The sequence below is a fragment of the Stegodyphus dumicola genome, chromosome 9 (assembly GCF_044657685.1).
Source record: "Stegodyphus dumicola isolate Sdum_Otavi_A_Nest chromosome 9, ASM4465768v1".
Taxonomy (NCBI): domain Eukaryota; kingdom Metazoa; phylum Arthropoda; class Arachnida; order Araneae; family Eresidae; genus Stegodyphus; species Stegodyphus dumicola.
Genome location: NC_140776.1, coordinates 124,375,918 through 124,397,926, shown reverse-complemented (window position 1 = coordinate 124,397,926; position 22,009 = coordinate 124,375,918). Strand labels below are relative to the sequence as shown.

The window sequence follows — 22,009 nt, the reverse complement described above, 5'->3', positions numbered from 1 at the left end:
TGCTACTTTCAAATATTTAATAAGTATTAAAATTTCCTAAGAATTTCTAAGCATAGACATACAATAATAACTATGAATACCTAAACAAATAACACAAACATGCCGTAGGGCAAATTTTTTTATTTTACACAAAACTATTTAGACAAAGATGCTGTTGTAGAAGCTGCTGCACCTTGCTTCTGTGGCTTTGCCTGGCCACCTTCTCGGAATCCATGTCTGAAATAAATATTTTTAATAAAATATTGTAACAATGTTGAAATATAAACAAACCAGTTTCTTTTGATCTAAAAATTAATACACTTTCTCTCACTGATACTATATTATCATCAAATGCAACATGTTTAATTGATTCTGTTATTTTACATAAAATAATTTTTTATACACATAAAAATAGATATTTAAAGCAGGTAAATTATAAGGTATGAATGAAAGAAATTTAGAAGAAAAAAAAAAAGAAGGTGGGAACAAAATTATGTACTTTTCAGCCTCAGTACAGAAAATAATCTATTTCTATAATTTTCGGAATACTAACATATTGTTATGAATTTTGTGTATATGTAAATGATTTTAGTGAAATTGTATTGTTTGTCTTTTGTAAAATGTAACACGAAAATCTAAAGAAGCAAAACTTTGCTGGAAAAGTAAGAATACACATGCAAATGGGTTTCTCACAAAATTGATGAGATATTGCTAAGCTGGCGATGGTTTTGTTGACTTATTCCATCACGAAATTTGGCAAGAAATCATCAAACTTAGCGATAATTTATCATTTATTGGCGATCAGAACATACTACCCAAACTTTAAGTATTTTATGGACATCTCTCATATTAACTGATTTACACTTTTGGACTTTAATCCTATCAATCTTTTCTTTGATAATGATTATTAACTATTATTTTTTAGGTACTGTTATTAGAAGATCCTGATTTAGTATTATTTCCATTTTTAGTGTATTTTACGTTAAACTTTACTGTGTGCTTTTGTCATCTGAGGGCAGATGATGTAAGATGACCAAATTATGCATGCAGGAAATGGCCATGCAACTGTGTTATATAATGCTGAACTACAGTATAGATAAACGTGCAGAGAAGATGTTAATGATGAGGAAAGATGTGTGTGAGAATGTTGTAATGATCATTCTTTATTTTAGTAAATAAATCATAGTTTAGTAAATAACTCAATGAGTTTTAGTGGTGTATATTAGTGAATTTTCCCTACATTAATACAACACACACAGAATATAACAGCAGAATCATTGAATTCCATTTAAGGAAACTTGTGCTCTTAGAGGGAATTTTCATAATTTATGTGCCTTTTGCGCTTCAGGTATTTTCCCTCCTTTAAGAGCATTTGCTGTTTTTGCTTTCAGTAATATTTTGAAAAGCAATATTTATGTCAGCAAAATTTTGCTGTCTTCATTTTAAGCACTTTACTGCCGCCTTATTTTTTCACATCAAAGTGACAATTGGTTTTAATTTTAATCATAATGGCAATGCAGCTACAGCTGTCTAAAGGAAAGGATGCATTTGTGAAGGCAAAATTGCTTAAAATGATGTAGCCTGCATGGAATTCAACCCAGGTCAAACTTGCTGGGTCACTATAAAAATGACAGTAAAAATATAATATAAATCAGCCTTGTGATTTCTCATTCTGTGGTCTTAATTTTATTTATTCTTGAAAACTTAAAAATACAGATTATTGTTTGATCAAATTGTACTGTTTGATTTTTATACAGTGCTTTAAAATGTTTTTCCTTTAACAGTACAGTTTCTGTTTTAAGCAAAGTACAACATTATTAAGAAATACTTTTTCTGAACGTTTTTTAACAATTTTAGGCTATAAAGGATTACAAAATGAGATTTTAATATTCATTAATTGTAACAGGATAGAACATCGTTTTACAGAAACCTTTTAAAATGAAAATAGATGGCAGGAAGATTTTTAAGTTTTATTAGGCTGTCTATCAGAAGTCAACTGACATGTTTTTAGTCAACAACATGACATTTTAAGTGGTATTAACTTTCTGAAGACAGCTGGTACAGCAGTTGTACCAGGAAAATGGCTTTCTCAGATGCCTGCATTGGTACAACTGTCGTACCATCCATGCCCTCCCCATTTTAGAGAATCGCCTATCTGTAGATTTCTGGGTGGTCCATTGTCGCTGCTCAGAGTAGCCGCTGGCTACGCATTATTTCCCTCTTATCAGTTTGGCTACATTTTGGCGAAAACCGCAAGTCTCGTCTCGCGCCAATATACTTGAAAATCAAATAGAGGCCATCTCTTTCTCAATCTGTCTCATAATTTTAATGCTAATTTTTTTAGTACTGACTTTTTGCTATGATTAAAACGTCAGCGATTTTGCACGCTCTTTAAGCTTACCATATTTAATGTTTTCTAATCATACAAATAAGAATAGATTAATATTTTAGATTTAATGCCCTTCTAGAAAAAAGGTAAAATCGCTTTTATTGTTTACTTCTTTTCATACTTATGAATAATAAGATTTTATTTTGACATTTTTTTGTGGAGTGCATAAAACCCTTAAGAACTGTTAACTCTTTCAAAGCGCTTCTATTATGTAGGCAATTTTGTCTGATTTATCAGGAGATAAATAAGAGACAATTGTATGCATAATAGTTTTTGTGATTTTCATTCATTCAGTGATTGCTTTCAATGATTTTCCTTGATTGTAAATTAAATAAAATCAATTTATCTTTAGACCCTCTTTTAGGATGAGATCTGCCAAAAAGTATTTAAATATCAGTAAAGCTCACATTACTTCTAAATTGGATCAAAACATCAGTTACACTGTATAAAATTTCGGCCAGTTTTATTTGCTGAAATTCTTATACTCCTCAAGAGATAAAGGGAATTCAGACATCTTTAAAAAATGTTTTTGTTTTGTCTGTAATAAGGTGTATGTCAACTTACTATTAAATGTATGAAAATTAGGATTGGATTACGGAAAAGCACGCAAACGCTATCTGCTTAAGGGGATGGATGCTTTCGTGTAAACCTTTTTAAGAGAAAATTGCTCGCATTTACGTTCCTGGTGGAAAACTCCACATGAAATCAACGCCTTCTTCAGGTTTGATTGGATTAATTTTGTTCGCTTACTGAATTACATCAAAGCACACAACAATGACCTGTATAAGGGGAGTTATGCCTTTGCGAAGGACTTTCTAACTGAAGCCGGCTTGCATTTACGTTACACAAAAACTGTGAATCCAACTATTTAGCCGGGATTCAAACCCAAGCGAGCTACAAGTGTTCAGCCACCTCTACCGCTCTACTGAGGAGCCCGTAAAAATATTGATAAAGGAAAAGTATTGAAAAAATAGATTTAATTTACTAACCTATATTTCTCAATCGACAGTACATTAATTACGCATATGAGGGGGATTATTTGTGAATAAATAAACTGTATTGCACTTTTCTCCACTATTTCATATTACGATGGAATTATTGCATTTCAAAGTTATTTCCCATGAATAAATTTTGCTCCGTTCATGATTTTTGATCTTTTCAAAGAGAAAATTCCACACTTTAAATAAAAAAATACACGAGAAGATACTTTATGCAAAATTTGGCATAAACGGTTTTCTTAATTTTGCTTTGAAAATATTCCAGGGTAATCGTTTTCATTACTGGAAGAAATATGAAAAACAGATTTACTACATTGTGTCAACACCCAATATTTCCTTATTCGTTTGAAAACGTGAAAGATTACTCTTTCTAAAATAAATTAGAAAATATATTATGTGCAAATAGAATATTCGTTGAAAATGAAATAGACTTCAACTTTTGGATATAATGATGGTTTTAGACGAAATATCTACCTATGAAAAGAAATTGACGTATAATTAATTCTTCATAAACATTTAAAACTGTTCTCAAAATTCTTTTGATGATTACATGTATAGGTCACGGATTTTTTTCTCTGCTAACATAAACCAATTTTACAAAGAAAAATTCTCGTTAAAGATATACCTTCTTTGCCTAATAGTCAATGTAATATTTGTTAAAGTTTAATGATTAAACGCAAGCAATGTATCTTGGATTTTGATTTTTATATTATAACAAACAAAATTGTTGAAAAAAGCAGATTTAAATCTGTTATTGTTATGTAAAGCTTTATTATTGCTGTAAGTTCATCTCAAAATCTAATTGTATTGAATCTCATTCTAATCATCTAATGGTAATAAATATTATTATTATTATTTCATTAAATTAGTCATTACCATTATTTTATTAATGAAAATATGTTATTAAAAATCACATTCCAGCCTGCAGACTTACAAATCTAGTCCGTATTTACTATATTTTGTTAAATTTTGTTCTCGCTTTCTAATTTCTAATACAAAAATACGCGAATATAAATGAAGAGTGAAAATAAGTTAAAAAATTCACAAATTATTTACGAGATTGATTAGAAATAGTGAGTGAAATATAAACATTGCATACATTTTGTTCTAAATAAATTGTGCACTGGATATGCATCCAGTACTGCATATTTATTTATGCACTATTTATTTAGAACTTCATTTAAATGAAACCAAAATAATCATCAAAAAAATTGCAAATCTAGCAACCCCTCTACTATGGGACGTAAGCGTCCGACAAATATGTAAATTTTACTTCATCCATGGAGGAGGACTAACAACTTTTCTCATTAGGAAAATGTCAAAGAGAGGGCAAAACTGTTTCGGGTCGCGCCGGTCTGAAGGCATTATGAGAATTTCGGCCCGGTTTTAGAAGGTTAAAGGCATGAATTAAAATTTGGAATTGGGAAGAAAATCTTTTTAGAAAACAAATATTTTAATGGATTTTTAAATTAGCATTTAGGCTTAAAAAGTAAGTTTAAACCTAATGAAAAATTACACATACTGCAATTAACTAATTCACTGCTTATATATTCAACCAAAAACATTTTATATGCTTTGTGTGTATGAAGATACAAATTCCTAAAATGAAAATGTATGCTCTGTGCTAGTTAACAGACAGCTTTTAACAAAAACTCTTTCATAGTTAATCAACATTACTTAATGATTTTGTTATGTTTGAAACAAAAATTCCCAGTTCGTAATACAAGCAGTTTTGAAATAATTTTACATTTATTACTCTTCCAAAAAGGGGGCAGGGAAGAATGATTTACTTAGCATAATTGTGTTTTTTCACACTTTTGGTGGCCAATTTCAACATGATACAGGTCTTGAAACTTCACTTTGTCCTTAAACAAAAAATATACAACTACATTTGCTGTTAAAGACTTATTTTAATCCTTGTGAACAGCTGAACCATTCACTTAAAGACTCACAAGAATGTTATGCACTATTTGAAGCAAGCATTAAGAATTAAAGAATTATTCTTATATGTTAATCCTCAATATAAATTAAATACCATACCTAAATCTTCTCCAAACTTTTCTAAGATGACGCAGACGGCCAGTACCAGTTGTCTTCCTACGTTTTCCCTTTACACTCCAATTATCTGAAACAGATGGGTCGTATTAGTAGGATTACAACTGAAAACACAGTAAAACATAAATCTTAATAAGTTCTAACGTACAGCAAAGAATAAAAAAAATGTCAATTACAGCATTCATAATACTCTTAAAATATTAAGAAACTTTGCTTTTTAATTAACAGATAAAAAATGTCCAAAAATACATAATTTTCATTTTGGCCTTATTCCTTCAACAACTAACACAAATAAAATAGTCTCTTTGCTAAACAGATGAAATAGAATATGAAATTGCAGAAATATTTGAACCCAAAAGAATCCATGAAAAATTGGAAGTTTCATATACATACTTGCCAACCTATGACACTCAAAAATCAGGAGATTTTTCACAATGTTAAAAAGACTTTTTAAATGATAAAAATATAGTTTTTAATAATGAATGAACTTTAAGTAGTAACTAATTCTAAAATGCAAGCAACACAAAAATACCTTACACATAAAAAAATTTTTACTACACGCATCATTTAAGAAGGAAAAAAAAAAGACTCTTTAATCAGTTTTCGTACAAATGTTATAAACAGTGGCAGATTTTGCTTTCTTTAAGAAAGAAACTTTATCATTGTGTTCACAGCAATTGCCACGTAGGCCTGCTTTCGCTGATAAAAGTTTTTCTAATGTGCCATCTCTAATATTAGATCTAAATTTAGTCCTCGTTTTCGCAACAACACTGAGGATCCTCTCACACTCTGCATTACTATAGGGAACTGTCAAGATGGCCAACACAATTATAGACAGTTCACTATATTTTAAAATTCCATCAGCACCTTTCAGTTTTGCAATTAAACTCCACTGAGTGTCAATCGTAGCTGATTTTATAACTTCATCCAAGTTTTCTAATTGTAAACTGCTGTTATGCAGCTGTTGGAACTGTTTTAATTTTTCCTTCCTTTTAGAACTCCTTTCAAGATAATAATAAATATCAACAATGTGTTCATCCACATTTATTGGTAAAGAAGTTGCCCCTTTTTCAGCTGCTAAATTTAAGAGGTGACAGGTGCACCTCATAATCTGAATTTTCCTTTCTTAAGATGCCTGCAACACCAGCCTTCCAAGCCTACCAATACTGGTGCATTATCGGCACCAAGTGCTAAGCAATTATACAGAGTGCCTGCAGTTTTCTTTTAAAGTTTCAATAATTAGCTGTGTTATATTAAAGCCTGTCAAATGTCCTTATAAAGTGGGAACATAAAGTAAATTGCACTCAATTTCTGAAGACTCTGGATCAAAACAAGAAACAACAATTGGATACAGTTTTGAATCGGTATTGCTTCCATCAGTAGAGAGGCAGACCGGAGCTGTTTTAATGCAATCAATAACTGAAGATTTATTTTTCAAACCCATTTCTTTAACAATTGCACCTGTTTTGATTCTTGCACCTTGAGTATTTCTTGGCGATTTCACTATCGGGAAACATTTTTCTAAATAAAGCTGCAGCGTGATCCGATGCATTCAGTAGCAGGTTGTGCTCCAGTAAAAAGGCAGAGAACAGACATTCTGCATTAATAACTTTTTGGTCCTTTGTTTCCGAAGAAAAATTTAATTTTTCATTTTTTTCAAAACAACTCATGTTATCCTTGTGTTTTTGTGTACGCACATGTTTGAGAACATCCGCCCTTCCAACATACGAAATCGAAAAATCGCAACGACAGGCGGTACACATCGCAAATTTATTACATTTCCTTGAGGAAATAATGGAAGGAAAGTCAACTGTGTATGATTTTTGAAACGTACACGAGTATTTCACCTTTCTCGCAGACGTAACAAAAGATAATTTCTAAAACTATTTCCCTAAGGCACGTGTACTCACACAACTCAGGACAACTCCAACTCCAACTTGCTTTATTTGCCGCGATTAACCTGCGAAATCGCAGGTTGTGTTCCGGCTATCGAACTTTGGTGCTTCTAGGAGCGCTGCAGGTAAGGAAATGCCGAACGTAGTTCTCGTGGAGACAGGATAGCAGATGCAGGGGGTGTGACCAATGTCACGTGATGAGCGATAAGACATCTGGTTGGCGATGAGGTATCCAGGCATCGTAGCGCTGTAAATCTGAAGTTTTACAGTAGTTATACATAAAATAGTACTAAATCAGTTCATAAAAGGTGTGTGTTGCAGTCATAAATGCAGAAAATAAAATACGATTCCAAAAATTATAATAGTATATACAGGAAAAAATATAAGTAATATCTTGTGGGCGTGGCTGTGTGTGTCACATGATCATCCGGCTAAGATTTCTAAACATCATTATTTACAAGTCAAAAAGTTTTTCAGAGTACTACATACTTAAAAACACAAATTATGTTGGAAAATCCTGGTTTCCACTGAGTAGAAAAGCGGCATATGGACGGAGGTGCCTGTCCTCGTGTAAAATTTTATAGTGAAATAGGTTGAAAATGTCCATATGTTGGCACTCCTTAGCGGCGTCATAAAATGCCGTGTTAGTTCTTCTTAAATATTCCACTATTGTATCCATTTTTAAATCTTCATGGAGACGTTTGTTCTTCACATACGGGTGTGCATTTGTGATAATTCTTAAAAATTGGTTTTGCACAACTTGTAATTTTTGGATTTCACCCTTCGTAGCGGTAGTCCATGCTGGCGAAGCGTACGTCATGATGGGTCGGATTGTGGCTAGATAAATAAGTCGTTTCTTGTCTAACGAAAGTTTTGAATATTTCCCTATCATAGGATATAAACATTTCATGACTTTAATCGCTTTATCCCTGATTTGTTGGATGTGATGCTGCCATGTGAGCTTGTCGTTGATGGTGATGCCCAGATATTTGGCTTGTTTCACGATAGGCACAGCCTCGTTAAAAAGATAAACACTTTGCGTGATCGGAACATTTTTCTTCCTTTTCCTTATGAGTAGGAGCTGCGATTTTTGAGCGTTAATTCGTATCTTCCAATATCCACACCATTGTTCTATGGAGGGAATAGTGTCTTGGAGTTTCCGAATAGCATGATTGATGTTAGCAGACTTCACTGCCAGGGCAGTGTCGTCTGCATAACAGGCTAGCATAGAATTATGATTTAAATGCAATCTCGGAAAGTCTGAAACGTAGAATAGATAGAGTATAGGGCCAGTCACAGAACCCTGTGGAACACCGCTAGTCATTATTTTAGTGCTGGATAATTCATTTTTTACCGAGACTCTGAATGTTCGATCCCTGATAAAAGAATGGATTAGCAGAATGAGTTCTCTGTCCAGTTGAAGGTCAATTAATTTAGCAATTAAGCCCTCATGCCAGACGCGGTCGAATGCTTTTGCCACGTCTAGCATGAGTATAGCAACATTAAGTTTGCAGTGCAGAGCTGCACCAGCGAATTCGGTTATTCGGACAAGTTGCTTCGTTGTTGAGAGGTGAGCACGGAACTCAAATTGTTCCGGCGGAAGATGCTGAAAATATGGTTTCAGTCTATTCAGGATAATTCTCTCAAAAATTTTGCCTAAGCCCGGCAGTAGACTAATAGGACGATATCCGTCTGGTCGGGTGTGATCTTTAGCCGGTTTAGGTAGTAAAATAATTTTAGCAATTTTCCAAGGTGTTGGAAAGTAAGAAAGAGCAAGACAAGCATTAAAAATACTTGTCAGGCTGCAGATGATGTTAGGCGGCAAATTTTTAATTGCTGTATTGCTGATTTCATCAATTCCTGGAGATTTCTTTTGTCTCAGGTGTTTGATAATATTAGTCGTTTCAGTAGGAGTGGCATATTTAATTGGAAGTCTGACTGAAGGGGCGTTGAGCCAATCCCTCACTCGTAGGAGGGTCTTTAATTCGAAATCAGAGTCATTTGGCCAATCATTTGGCGAGAACTGTTCTTGGAGGTGTGCTGCGAAGATTTCTGCCTTTTCCTGATTGGAGATGGCAATATTACCTCTGTCATAGAGGGGTCGATTACTTGTGAAGGAAGTTTTAAAATTTTTGATTAAAGACCAGAATGTACCTTCTCTAGAATCCAGATTTAACATTTTATCATCCCATAGTTCTTCTTTGAAGGTTTTAATGGCCTTCTGAATTTGCTTATTTTTACTATTTATTTCACGTTTAAGTGCCGGGTCCCACGATAAATGATAACATTTCCTGAGTCTATTTCGCTCTCTCATAAGCTGTCGTATATTAAGGGGCAGTCTGAAAGCCTTATCACGATTAGTAATTTCAGTACTGGCTTCCTTAATTGCACCTTGAATGCTTTCACTTAAGGCATTAATTACGGTGTTTATGCCTTGTTTGGTATTGAGATTTTGCAGTCGAGGAGGTGAGTTTTTCATGATATTGCTGAAGAGATTCCAATTCGTAATTTGCTTAGTAGAGAACTCAGAAGTTTTTGTCACTCCTAATGTTGCGATTACGGGGAGGTGGTCAGAGGACAATTCATGAAATACTTCCATTGCAACGGGGATAGTCGTTGTAGTGACTGCAATGTCTAGTATATCAGAAAATTCAATTCTATTATGGAGCCGCGTGTATTTTGGTGGGGCATGTAGCGCCACCGGATGCTGTAAAATATATTCATGGAGAATTTTACCATTTAGGTTTGTTCGACGACAGTTCCAGTCTATATGCTTAGCATTAAAGTCCCCGGCAGCAAGGGTAGGTATGTCATCCGGTAGAATGCTATTTAGAAAATTATCACATAGTCTATTCGTAGGAGGGTTATACACAGCACAAAAATTGATGTTATTAAACACAGGAAGAGTGACACACACAGTAGTTTGCTCACAATTAAAATTTCTTGAATCAGATATAAGACAAGATGCATAATTACGTTTCACATATATTGCCACACCACCACCTCTGTGTGAAAGTCTATCACAGCGGTATGAATTATAATTTGCAATTCTCAGGCGTTGGCATGGTTTTGCATGAGTCTCTGATATGATTGCAATGTCAATATCATGCTCACTTAAAAAATGGTGCAGTTCAGTAATTTTGTTGGGTAGCCCGCAGGCATTCCATATCATTATTTGTACGGGAGTACACTTTTTCATGTAATTAGCCATTAGCAGGGGCTGCAGGAGTATGATCTTGAGATACGTTTGATTTTGCCATCAGAGTAAATCCAGTTTCTTTTAGAACAGAGACAAGCATATGTAGCTCAGCTGCAACTTGTTTTGCTTCAGTTAGAAATTCAGGAGCGAGGCCGGTGTTTAAAGCTTGTGCATAAGTTTTATTATGCACTACCCGATCAGAGAACGTTTTCACAGCCGGAGTGGTTTTTGGTTTTGGAAAACGCACACATAATCTGTAGTTAGCTATATGACCTATCACATGACAATTGGCACATTTAGGCGGAGTTGCCTTATCCTTGTCACAGTTAAATGATTCATGAGGTTCACCGCAACGAACACAACGTGGTTCGTGATTGCAGTGCGATTGGGCGTGATGGAACCCTTGACAGCGATAACACTGCAAGGGTCCCTTACGGCCACGGTATCTCTCAACACTAATCTTCATTCCCAGCACAAATTTTAACTGGTGTATCTCCTTGTTTTTCTCCTTGCGGGTGAGAGTAACGAGAAACAGGGGAAGCTTAATAACTTCTCCGTTACGCCTGATAGTGAGTTGGTTGACCCGCACGACGTCGAGTCCATGTTCTTTAAGATCCATCATAATTTCCTCAGGGTCCATGTAAGACGGGAGGTTACGTATCACAGCTTTTATATGTTTAGATTCGGGAAGCGCATAGCAGTGATACCTGATGCCTTCTTCTTCTAACACTTTTACCATTTCCCGATAAATGGTGGGCAATTTCACTTTAATCTTGATTCCGTCCTTCATGTTTTCTCCATAGAAATCGTGCAGAGAAAAATTCTTATTATTAAACAGCGTTTTTAAAGTCATTCCATGTGAATCTGCTGTCTTTGATTATAATCGGCGGCACTTTTCTCGCACTGTTGATCGGAGCGTTCTGATTGGTTGGAGGTGTCTGCACTGGGGCGGGGTCTGTGTCCATATTCTGTTGCGGAGTGAGATCAGCAACAGGGTGAGTCTTTGGAATTTCAGGAGCAGTCGCAGCAGCCAGGGGGGCAACAGCTTTTTTCGCAGGTTTTCTGGTGCGTCTGGTTCTGTCTCCTTTGGGTTCTCCATCGGAGTCAGAGCTGACATCTAAAGCCTTGTATTTTGTAAAGTCCTCATCCGACCTGGCGGGACTCTCAGCACGTCGAGCGTTGATCTTTGGGAGAGGCGGGAAGCCAGGGTTGTCATCAGTTTTGGTCTTAGCACGGTCATCCTGTGTTCTGGAGTTCACAAATTCCTGGTCAGCAAGAGCTCGGAATTTTTTGAACAAATTCAGGTCTCTTGTTTCTTCAGGGGTAAGGAAACCTTTGTCTTCTTGACGGAGTTCCAGCTGAGTAATCTCAGTTGCAATGAAGTCCAGAAAACGTTCCATGATGCCGGTTGATGAAGTAGTGAAATGCAGAAAGTCTATGCTTAAAAAGCACAGGGTAAAAGCAGGTCGTTTTACAGCATACTAAACATAGTGGTTTGCATGCTGACCTGAATACACAATCGAGAGAGCACAGCAGTTTCTCAGTCACAATAGTCAAACTCAGAAAAACGAGAGGTTAATACTGCAGAACAGCGAAAACGAAGAGCGAGGGGACGAGCACCTTCACGCTCAGGAGCAAGCAGTCGAATGACTCAGGACAAAATGAACGAAATAACTAAAAAGAACGTCCAAATAACAACTTGCTTTGTCCTCATTGGCTAATATATGCCAGCTGACACGCAGTGGAGCTCGAAGCCTATTGGAGAACTGGAGAATGACGTTTCTGGATACGTATAATGCTCTCCCTCACAAAGCAGAAGCTATCTGATTCGCAAGGTTTTGCTTTAGATATAATGTAGAGAAAATTCAATTGCTTTCAGACGTCCAAAAGCACTTTTTTTATTCATATAACAAAGTATTAAGCCAAGTTGCATAAAAATCGTGAGAAATATTAAGAATAAGAAAAAGTCGGGAGAAATATATTGTAAATCGGGTTGGCGGGAGAGCGGTCGAAAATCGGGAGAGTTGGCAACTCTGCATATATTTTAACAATTTCTGTAATTAATTCAGGCATGTTATTTATCTACCTACTGAAGAAGTAGAGTAACATTATCTTAAAATTCTAAAAAAAAGGAAGAGCAACTTTATTAATATTATAAAAAACCGTAAAGAATGTTAAAAGAAATTTCCTTAAAAAAAACTCATTTGTTTTCTAAAAATGTTTTTAAAATAGAATGCCCAACTAAAAAACGTTTTTACAGGACTTTGCCACGTAAGAAAAATAACCAAATGACTCAACAGTAGTTTTCAGACATCTCATAAGGTAAATTTAAAATACTTGTTATTTAAAAGATTTCAAAATACAAGCGCTTATCCTCATTTTTGAAAACAAGGGTAAATTCCAGAATTGCTTCTAGCTTCTTCTTTATTTCTAAAGAATTTCTATTAATCACTACACTAAGAAATAACTCTTACACTATTAAAAATACATTTTCACTAACACGTTTACAATGAATATAAGCTCTATGCATGACAAATGATCAAATATCATAAAAAATCTCCAGTGAAACTTTTCATGCATTTAATATTTTTGGAAATCAATTATTAATAACTACTGCTTACATTAATAGTTTGTATTTATTCATTCTGTGTATATAATTAAAGCTTGGGAAATGACTAAACTCGTTTTGTGCAGCTTGTTAAAAATGCAGAGACGACAAAGCTTGTTTTCTGAGACTTACCAGTGGTTTTTCTGGTGACCAAGTGATTTTCTTAATTAAATTACTAAAATTAGATCACAATAAAATATAATGATGAAGCACTAACTGGGAGAAATAAAGCTTCAACGCCATGCAGAAAAATTCAGTCTAAAATGTGCACGGGGTCGAAAAACTTTACAGGCAGACCTCGAAATTCATCTGCGATGGCGATCCAAAACTGCCAGCAAAATCTGAGAACCTGTCACAGCATTATATCGAATGGTTTAAAAAGTGAATTCTTTACCTAAAACTTATAATTCTTGTTTAATTTTAGAAATTTGTTTTAATTTAGAAATATGTTTCAGTTGGCAACTTTAATTTCATAAAAAATTCATTTCATGACACAATAAAAAAATTGTATGTACTGAGCAGTTGGATTGGAAACTCTCATTGGAATATTTTAGGTTAAAATTATAACCATGATTACAAAAGAAATAAGGAACATTTGAAAGTATCTCAGTATGAAGTTTTCTTATGCAATGCACATTATCTGCTTTACTTTTAAGAACCAATGGCTGCCAAAAATTTTTTAAAACTAAACTTCATCAAATCCCTCAAATTTTAGCATAATGACACTAGCCACAAAATGTATTACCTTAAAAACCTACCCTGAAAAGAACAAAATAACATCTAGCAGAAGCAATTGCAAATTAACCATTATCTTAAAACCTAAATCTTATTCCAAAACAATTAAAACACTAACCCCCAATAAATATGTTTTCGAATTCTTTTGCACAATAAAAGAGCTCGAAAATATTTTCAGAAGTGCTAAATTTTATCCTAATTAATAATTTCTTATTAACTTGCTGTAATTCTACCTATGACATAGTTTCCTTATATTTCCAACCCACTGGCAGCTGAGAGGTAAGAATTGGTTTCTTCACCCTTAATCTAAACCAAGTAGTTTTCGATGCGGTCATTGCAAAGGGTTACTCTTAAGCACTACAGTGTGAGTTTTTAAAAACTATATTAATTATAACGAATGTTACATCTAAGAGTTTAGTTACGGTAATGTATTAATTATACACATTTAAAATGAAAGCATACTTATAGTAATTAGAAGCGAAAATCATTAATAGTAAATTAAACAGTTTTTCTGGGGGGGGGGGGGAATTCCAATGTGCACACGACTTCCTTGTAAGGAACAATAAATTATACGCATTTTTTCTTGCATTTCATTTCAACTTACCGGATTAAATTAAATCTACTTCGTTGAAAGTGCATAAACCACAATAGAATAAATGCACTCTTTAAAATTCGCTATATTTGTTTACCATAACGACACTCCACCGCTACGTTCACTTAACAGTGTTTGTTACATTTATTCATTTTTATAACAGTAGATTGGCAGTTATGTAGCGAAGTGTGCGATCTGAAAATATTTACTCCCATATATCATTGAAAGTTCATAGCATCAAAAATCATACATTCGTGAAATTCTGAAAACTCGGAGGTACATCTATGGCTGGAGCAATTAAATGGCACGTGAAATTATCTTTAAAAGCAATCCCTTGAGTAGTAACAATCTCATGGCTAATTTTTATCTCAGAATACACAAAATTTATATCATCTGAAGAATAACGGTTGCCACATATTCTATAATAAATCCAATATACTATAATAAATCTAAAAGAAATTATGTAAACAAAAAAAAGTTTTTCCCAAACGATTCAGTATCATTCATTTAATTCAGTTCTCAAAGGTAACAATACAAAAATACATAAAAACTCAAAATATCTATATTAAAAATTAAAGTAACTCTTTTTTGGAGACCTTTTCCAGTACCCAGAAAAGAATTGTAGTAAGTTTAGTGACAACAACTATAGTACTGATCATGTTAATCGCGAACAGACATTCTTCTTTACATATAAAGATATAGATTATTTCTCATTTTGTAGAGTGACCCATCTTACAAAGAAATAATGCAAATAATAATCTGAGCCTTATACCTGGCACGAAACTTTTGACTTTCAAGATCATTATTATTCAACTCAAGAACTGTAGAATACAAAATGCGAAAACTGGGAGACCTTTCAAATACAATTTTACTTCTTCGCACCACCTTTTGACAAATTTTATGATGGTGGGAAGACTACATTTTATTATACCTTGCAACAAAAATCCTCTTAGACCTTATCTCAAGGTAATTTTAATTCCAATTTGACTATTACTATTAACCATTATTTGTCTCAAACTGAATAACACCAATAAAAAATCATTTTGAATTTAAGAATTAAAAAAAATTGACATGTGTCTGAAACAAAACAGATGGAAAGTAGAAACAAAAATTTTAGCATTTTGTAATGCATTCTAAATTTAAAAGCTAACTAAGACTACTTTTTGATCAAACAATTTTCAGTAGTCTTCAGTTTTAAAACCTAAATCCGATCATATTTAACTGTTTCAAATGGCTAAACATAATTAAATTTAGACTACCCAACCTTTTTTGCTTATGGACCCCAAGCTCTAATTTTAACTAATGTGAACCCCCATATACATTCAAGCCTCGGGATTCACACCGAATTACCAATGTTCAGTGACTTACCGCTCTGTCGCAGATGGGACCCAGAAGAAAAGTCTAGGTACACAGTCAGAGTCATTTTGAAATTATAATCAAGAAAATACTATCTGTTCATCAATCACATTTCGAAGAACTCTGAAACACTAAGGCTTGTTATGCTTAGAGGATTGAAACATAAATATGAAGAAGTATACAAATTTTGACATATTCAAAGATTTAATACCTGGTAAGTCAATTTCAGTATTAAAAATGCTCATATTCTTACCTACTTTTTAAGAATTAATTTGGATTTTCGTACCATTGGTGACTTTTGTGGCCAAGCTCGCCAATGGCAATGATTTTAATGACATAGAGTTAAGTTTAAAAATATATAAAACATATACAAGTGAAATTTAGCGTTTTAAAGATTAAATTTAGTGCATAGTGTTATATTAAGCATATGTAAGTTAAATTTAATTAAAAATTAGGTGATTAAACTTACTAAGCACATACAAGTCAAATTTAGTGTGTTATTTAGTGTCCAATTTAACTTAGCAGAAAAGTATCATATTAAGCATATGCAATTAAAAATTAGCTGATTATACATGCTACAGAGTTTGTAGTCACATTTTAGTTTTAAAAAATGCACCTATAAGCACTTTTCAAGCCCATTTTAAGAAAAAAAATGAGCATTTGTCTAATTACATTATACATAACTGCATAACCTTAAAAGAAAAATTAGACATGTAATTTAAAATATGAGAAATGCAGTATTTATTAAGAGAGAATGAGCATTACGTCAACTATGGAAAACAATTACTTTTTTTTTTAAATTTTAAATAACAGTTCAATTCACAGAGCTAGTTTACAATGAGAGGGGGAAAACTATGCAGAACTAAACTATATTAAAAGATTTAATGATGAAATTTCAGTAGAGAAAATAAATAATAATAAGCCATATTTATTGTATTCGCTTGGAACCTAATAATAAATTTATTTTTCTACTCATAGTATTAATATTTAAATAATTTAACTTAAATCTAAACTATGAACGTTTTCATTGTATAACAGTTCCCTTAACAGACATTGGAAGCAAAGTAATTTAAGTAAAAAAGAGGAATATTTCTGAAATCAGAAGACAGGAAATTGTTTCATGCAGTCATCCTTTAAAAGTAAAAGCTTGAGTAACCTGCATACTCGGAAATTGCCAAATATTCCGGATAGTCGAGCATAACTGGAAAAAGAGGTAGATTGTAGCCATTCTTTAAATTTTTTTGCTAAATAATTTTGACATTTCGATATGTGCATCATATTATAAAAGACCAATGGAACTGAAAAATATTTTACTTAGCAAGCAGTAGTAAAACTCTTTTAAGTTTTCAAAAGCAAATCTCCGACTGAACATCAAAATTAATTATCTCTGCAAAATATCGAAAACGTTACTGCGCAATATGTGCGCCGTAATCTTTTCATACGTGATATTACACAATCGGAATCAACACTTGCCGGCATTCGGAGAATAACGGAAAAGAAAGAGACTTACCAATCTGGGGTGTTTTTGATTCTAATTTTGAACAGACCATGTTAAATTTCCAGAACAGAATAATTCTTTGCTTGGGTTGGTAGACCACAGAACTTTTAGTCCTATTCAATCCAAATTGGAAAGTGACAAAAAAAAAAAAAAAAGTCCGTTGCTTGTTTTGCAGCGAAGCGTACTGTATAGTGTATTGGCAAAAAAAAAATTTTTTTTTTGACTATTCGAGTACTTTTTTTTATTTAGGACATTGTGAATTTTATTCCTTACAGAGCTTATCCGTGTTAAAACATACCCAATTTTGGAAGTTTATCTATACTTCAGCAGCTACTGCAACTATATTATTATAAATGTTCATACATATGCTCATAATATAAGACGATCATAATAAACGCAAATATGAACTGATCACGCAGAACAAGAATGCAAATTATTAAAATCTTGATAGAAATTCAAACGTGTGCGGTATTTGGATGGCAGTAAAAGAATACAGAATGTACCATGTACTGGAGCTTCTTACCGCCATCGCAAATCATTGACGAATAGAATGACGTTCAACCGTCTGTATTCTCGCACATGCATCAAAGGTTATGTTAATACAGAAGAAGGGGTAAAAGCTATTTCTGGGAAGACACTAAAAGCCAAAAAATAAGGGCTTTAAAGAAAAAGTAAGCACCTATAAGGGCCTTAATATTTTATTTTCAAATATAAGGACTTATAAGCACTTGTAAGAAACACTACAAGCCCTGATGCTATTTAATACAATTCAGTTTGGTAGAAAAGCATGATGGAAGTTAAGATTAGCATTACAAAATGTATTATTTTTGAAATATATTCCAAATTAATACTAATATTATAAAAGCTTGAATACTTAAATCTTATAATACTTAATTTCTTTTTCTAGACTTTTAAGACCCTAATAAATCTATGCCATTAAGCAAATTGCCAGATATGTATTACCCTATAACCTTTAATTGCATTTAAAATTTCTGCAAATGGATTCTGACATTGTTTAATTTCGCACATTTACAGGTATTTGAGTTCATGATCAGCCAGACTTTCCTTGAAGACCAACTTTTTCTGTAATTTTGCTTTCAGAGACCGCTCTTTCGATTCTCGGGACGGAATATGTGCACCAACTGTGGGATTAACAAAATTTGTGGAGTGATTAGCAGTCCGATGCATGTAATATCCATGCCATTCCTAAGAACGAACATGTCTGCCATTCTGCATAACACCCATTCTCTTTGCCATGTGCTAGACAACTTCCTTAGCTGATAATAATTCTAATCTATTAATTGTTAAAAAACTCAGAAAAGATAGCATCAAAATATACTGAATAACTAAAGAATAAATTGCATGTACAAAGGTAATTTATTAATGTGATGCTACAATATGCAAAATTATAAACAGCAATACAAGGAACCAGAAATATTCCAAGAGGAATGATTGCTGCCTCCAAACATGCAAATCCATTCTGTTACTAAGTTTGAACTCGTAATTATTGGCAGCGTTTACATTTACGGAGTTCTTTGTGGAAGTGCTTCCATCTTTTACTAATGCCAATTCAATAAGCACATATACAAAATTTTGGCTCTAGTGCAGAATTGATTCAATTAGTGACTTTTTTTTTTGTTGTTGTTTTGGTGATGAAACTCCATTTCTGATTACCATGATAGTTTTAGCTTTGTTTTATCTTCCTGATTTTTTTTAAAGTGAAAATAGATCGATGCATACATGAACAAAGTCAAGGAAGTACACAATCTCAAGTTTGTGCAATTCTTTGACTTTTTATTTTAATTTTGTATTACAGCCATCTTGAAATTGTGCCTTCCTGGCCCTGATCTTAACTTCAAAAAAGAATTGCTAAAAAACAAGGGGCACTTAATTGTAAACTTTTCAATCCATTTTTTTTTTAAATAAGATTCTACCAACACCTCTCATACAGCTGAACAAATACAATTACTGGCAAATAAAAAATCAACTGCAATTCCTAATTAATTATGACATAGAACATGCCACAGTATTTACCTAAGTATTCCATGACCGGAATTTTATTGCTGTCCAGTGAACTTAAAACAGCTAAAATATTAAAATTATGCACCAGGTATAGATGCGTATTGCATACTTTAATTTACAGCTTTGTAAACATGTAAGATGTATCAGTACTAGTGCCTTAAAGAGGAAATTAACGTAAGTTTAAATACTCACAATGACGCAATCTTTTATGAGGATATCCACATTGTGCACATAAAGATTTTTGAATATGGTAACTGCTACGTCCGCAACGACGGCAAAGTGTGTGAGTCTTATTTCTCCTTTTACCAAAACTTGATGTACCTTTCGTCTAAATGGCAGAAAATAAAATCATATTTAGAGCTTGAGAATATGCACATACACTATATGTTATCATAAATTAATCAGCAGAATGATTTATAAACCGATTTATTTGCTAGAAATATAAAACTGTGTATACAAGCAGCTATAGAATTACAATTTATGTCAATTATTTTTCATCTTGCTGAAATGCATACAGCATAATAATTTGGTCTTTATATGAAGTTATTAAAGCAATAAAAAAATATTGCAGTCAATATAATACATTTAGGGTTACTTAATATTCTATTCTTTACACAGCACCAAAAATATTAAAATTATGAATAACCACACAAAATAATTCTTGATATAATATATAAGTCAAATATGTCCATATTAAATGAATAACAATTAATGAGATTAAAGATTATATTAGATTGTCTCTTACCATCGTGAACGATTTCTGTGCAACTCACATGAGAATTCGGATGAAAATAGAGAATATTCGATTACGGTTAATTCGATTACACTAGCTCTTTTTCTCTCTCAAGCTGTTTCATTATTGGCGCTACGACTGAGCCTCTTACTGGAAATTACTTGAGAGAAAAATCACATAAAAATACTTCGATATAATTAACGACAGCAAAAATAATTTAATTAAACGAATTTATTGAATAAAAACTCAACAGAGAAATTACATAACTATAAATTTAACTAATATTAAGTTTTTTGCTCCAGCCGGAACTGCCTGAATCATATTTTGAAGTGAAAAGATGTTGGCCTCCTTGGTGATGTACTGTACATAGTGCTGTCTGGAAGCGTAAACATTACGGTGTGAGAATATTACATACCTTTGAGTTCGTCAAAGTTAAGTGTAAAATCAGTATCTAATCGGCAAATAGTCCATTAGGATTGATAAGTAAAAGCATTAATTTCGTATTAGCTTTAAAAGTGTGAGTAATGTACAATTAATTAAGTTTAATTTTTCTTCTTTGAATAAGAAAACTCTGATGTATGTTTATATAAACGCTAGAAATGTAAAACGATGAATAAAATAACTTCAAAATACTGAAGAAAACTAAAAAAAAAAAAACAAAGAGAGAACCTCAAGTTAGGCTTGTAAGAATTAAAAATTTATGAGGAAAAAGTTTACCTTGTGTATTCATTATAAGTGTTCAACGTTTGCTGCTCAACTGCGTATGGTTGTCACTAGAAAAGTTTATCTTATTCTGAAGGCTGAAAAGAGATAATTAACGAAATTTAAAATGAAAACTCGTATAAATTAATTAAAATAATTTACTTAAAAATGAGCATATCTTCTGGAGGCTAACGTTAAAGTTTCGGTTTACTGTAGAAGTAGTTTTAAATAAAAATTCTCGGTACTTTCTTATTATAGTGGTCAACGCTAATCTATGGAGATATCTCACCACGTGTTTTTATTCCTGGCTACATGTTCCATCTCAGTTGATTAGCCATTAAATTTTGGGTGCTGCTGTAACAAGGAAGTACCAAATTCTCTTTATAAATATAAAGCTTTATATCTCTTTATAAAATTCTACGCTAAAACATCGTATATATCCATATGAAAAATTTTGAATATGTAGATTTGAAAAGTCTAATTCAAACATCTGATGTTAGCAACCCTGTCAAGATGACTCGGTTGTTATTTCTCACTGAAAACTATGGCATGAACTTTTTTTGGATACTTAATACAAGACCAACCCATTTCATAGCCAAACTGATGGACAGATATTCCAAACCAGCCATACTATGTAAAGTACAAAGTGTGAGATCAGGAATTGTCTGGATTTTGGAAATTTCTAAATTATAGATCATCAGTTTAAATCTGATAAGACAGCATGTAAAAACTGTAAAATTAAGACACATATGTATTATGGACCTACCTTATTAAAATTAGGGGAGTTTTAACAAAAAATAAATAAATAATGATTACTTTAGTTTGCCAAATATATAGACATACACACATATTATTGTTGTAAGACATTACAGCTAATCTTTACTGTACAGTACCCCTTGGTTTTTGTCTCAAAAAATCGCCAAGTGGTATTGATTGTTCGTGAAATAGGTTTTTTGGGAACCCTGATGTTGATAATGTTGGCGAAACTAGCCTTGGGTAATTTTTTTCTTTTTTTTTGTCTTTACAAAGGGGTGGAATTACTCTTGTATACACCCTAGGTTGGTGACAAATTTCTCGCCAAGCATTTTTAGTGAGAAACTCCACAGCGCCATATTACTGTCTAAATTTTTTTGTCTGCATTTCAAACTTTAAGAAATTTCTGCAAAAGCGCGGTTTTCGCACATGCAAAATCCATGTTTTTAACACACAGTTTACACAAAAAGTCCGAAACAAAAGCAAAAATGTAAA

The 22,009-nt window shown here is 33.0% G+C and overlaps 2 protein-coding genes across 2 annotated transcripts in view; one reads left to right on the top strand and one right to left on the bottom strand.

The window, feature by feature from the left end:
* Positions 1 to 102: 102 nt before the first annotated feature.
* On the bottom strand, positions 103 to 20,218 carry LOC118203069 (large ribosomal subunit protein eL37A-like). The gene is made up of 4 exons (XM_035375311.2): positions 20,072 to 20,218; positions 19,519 to 19,654; positions 5,407 to 5,491; positions 103 to 216 (listed from the first exon to the last, which is right to left on the bottom strand). Exons 1-4 carry the CDS (start codon positions 20,072 to 20,074, stop codon positions 135 to 137), a joined length of 306 nt encoding a protein of 101 aa, XP_035231202.1. The 5' UTR covers positions 20,075 to 20,218; the 3' UTR covers positions 103 to 134.
* Positions 20,219 to 20,374: 156 nt separating this feature from the next.
* Positions 20,375 to 22,009, top strand: part of LOC118203070 (uncharacterized) — a 63,579-nt gene continuing 61,944 nt past the window's right edge. The window contains exon 1 of the mRNA XM_085824051.1: positions 20,375 to 20,576. The gene's annotated coding sequence lies outside the window, so the exon portion shown is untranslated. The remainder of the gene's footprint in view (positions 20,577 to 22,009) is intronic.

Bases quoted from the DNA above. Each gene is read 5' to 3' on its own strand.
- LOC118203069 (XM_035375311.2), bottom strand. The intron at 5,492-19,518 runs GTGAGTATTTAA...CATCTGTTTCAG, and splicing joins TCATAAAAGATTGCGTCATT to ATAATTGGAGTGTAAAGGGA. The intron at 217-5,406 runs GTATGGTATTTA...TATTTATTTCAG, and splicing joins AAAGTTTGGAGAAGATTTAG to ACATGGATTCCGAGAAGGTG.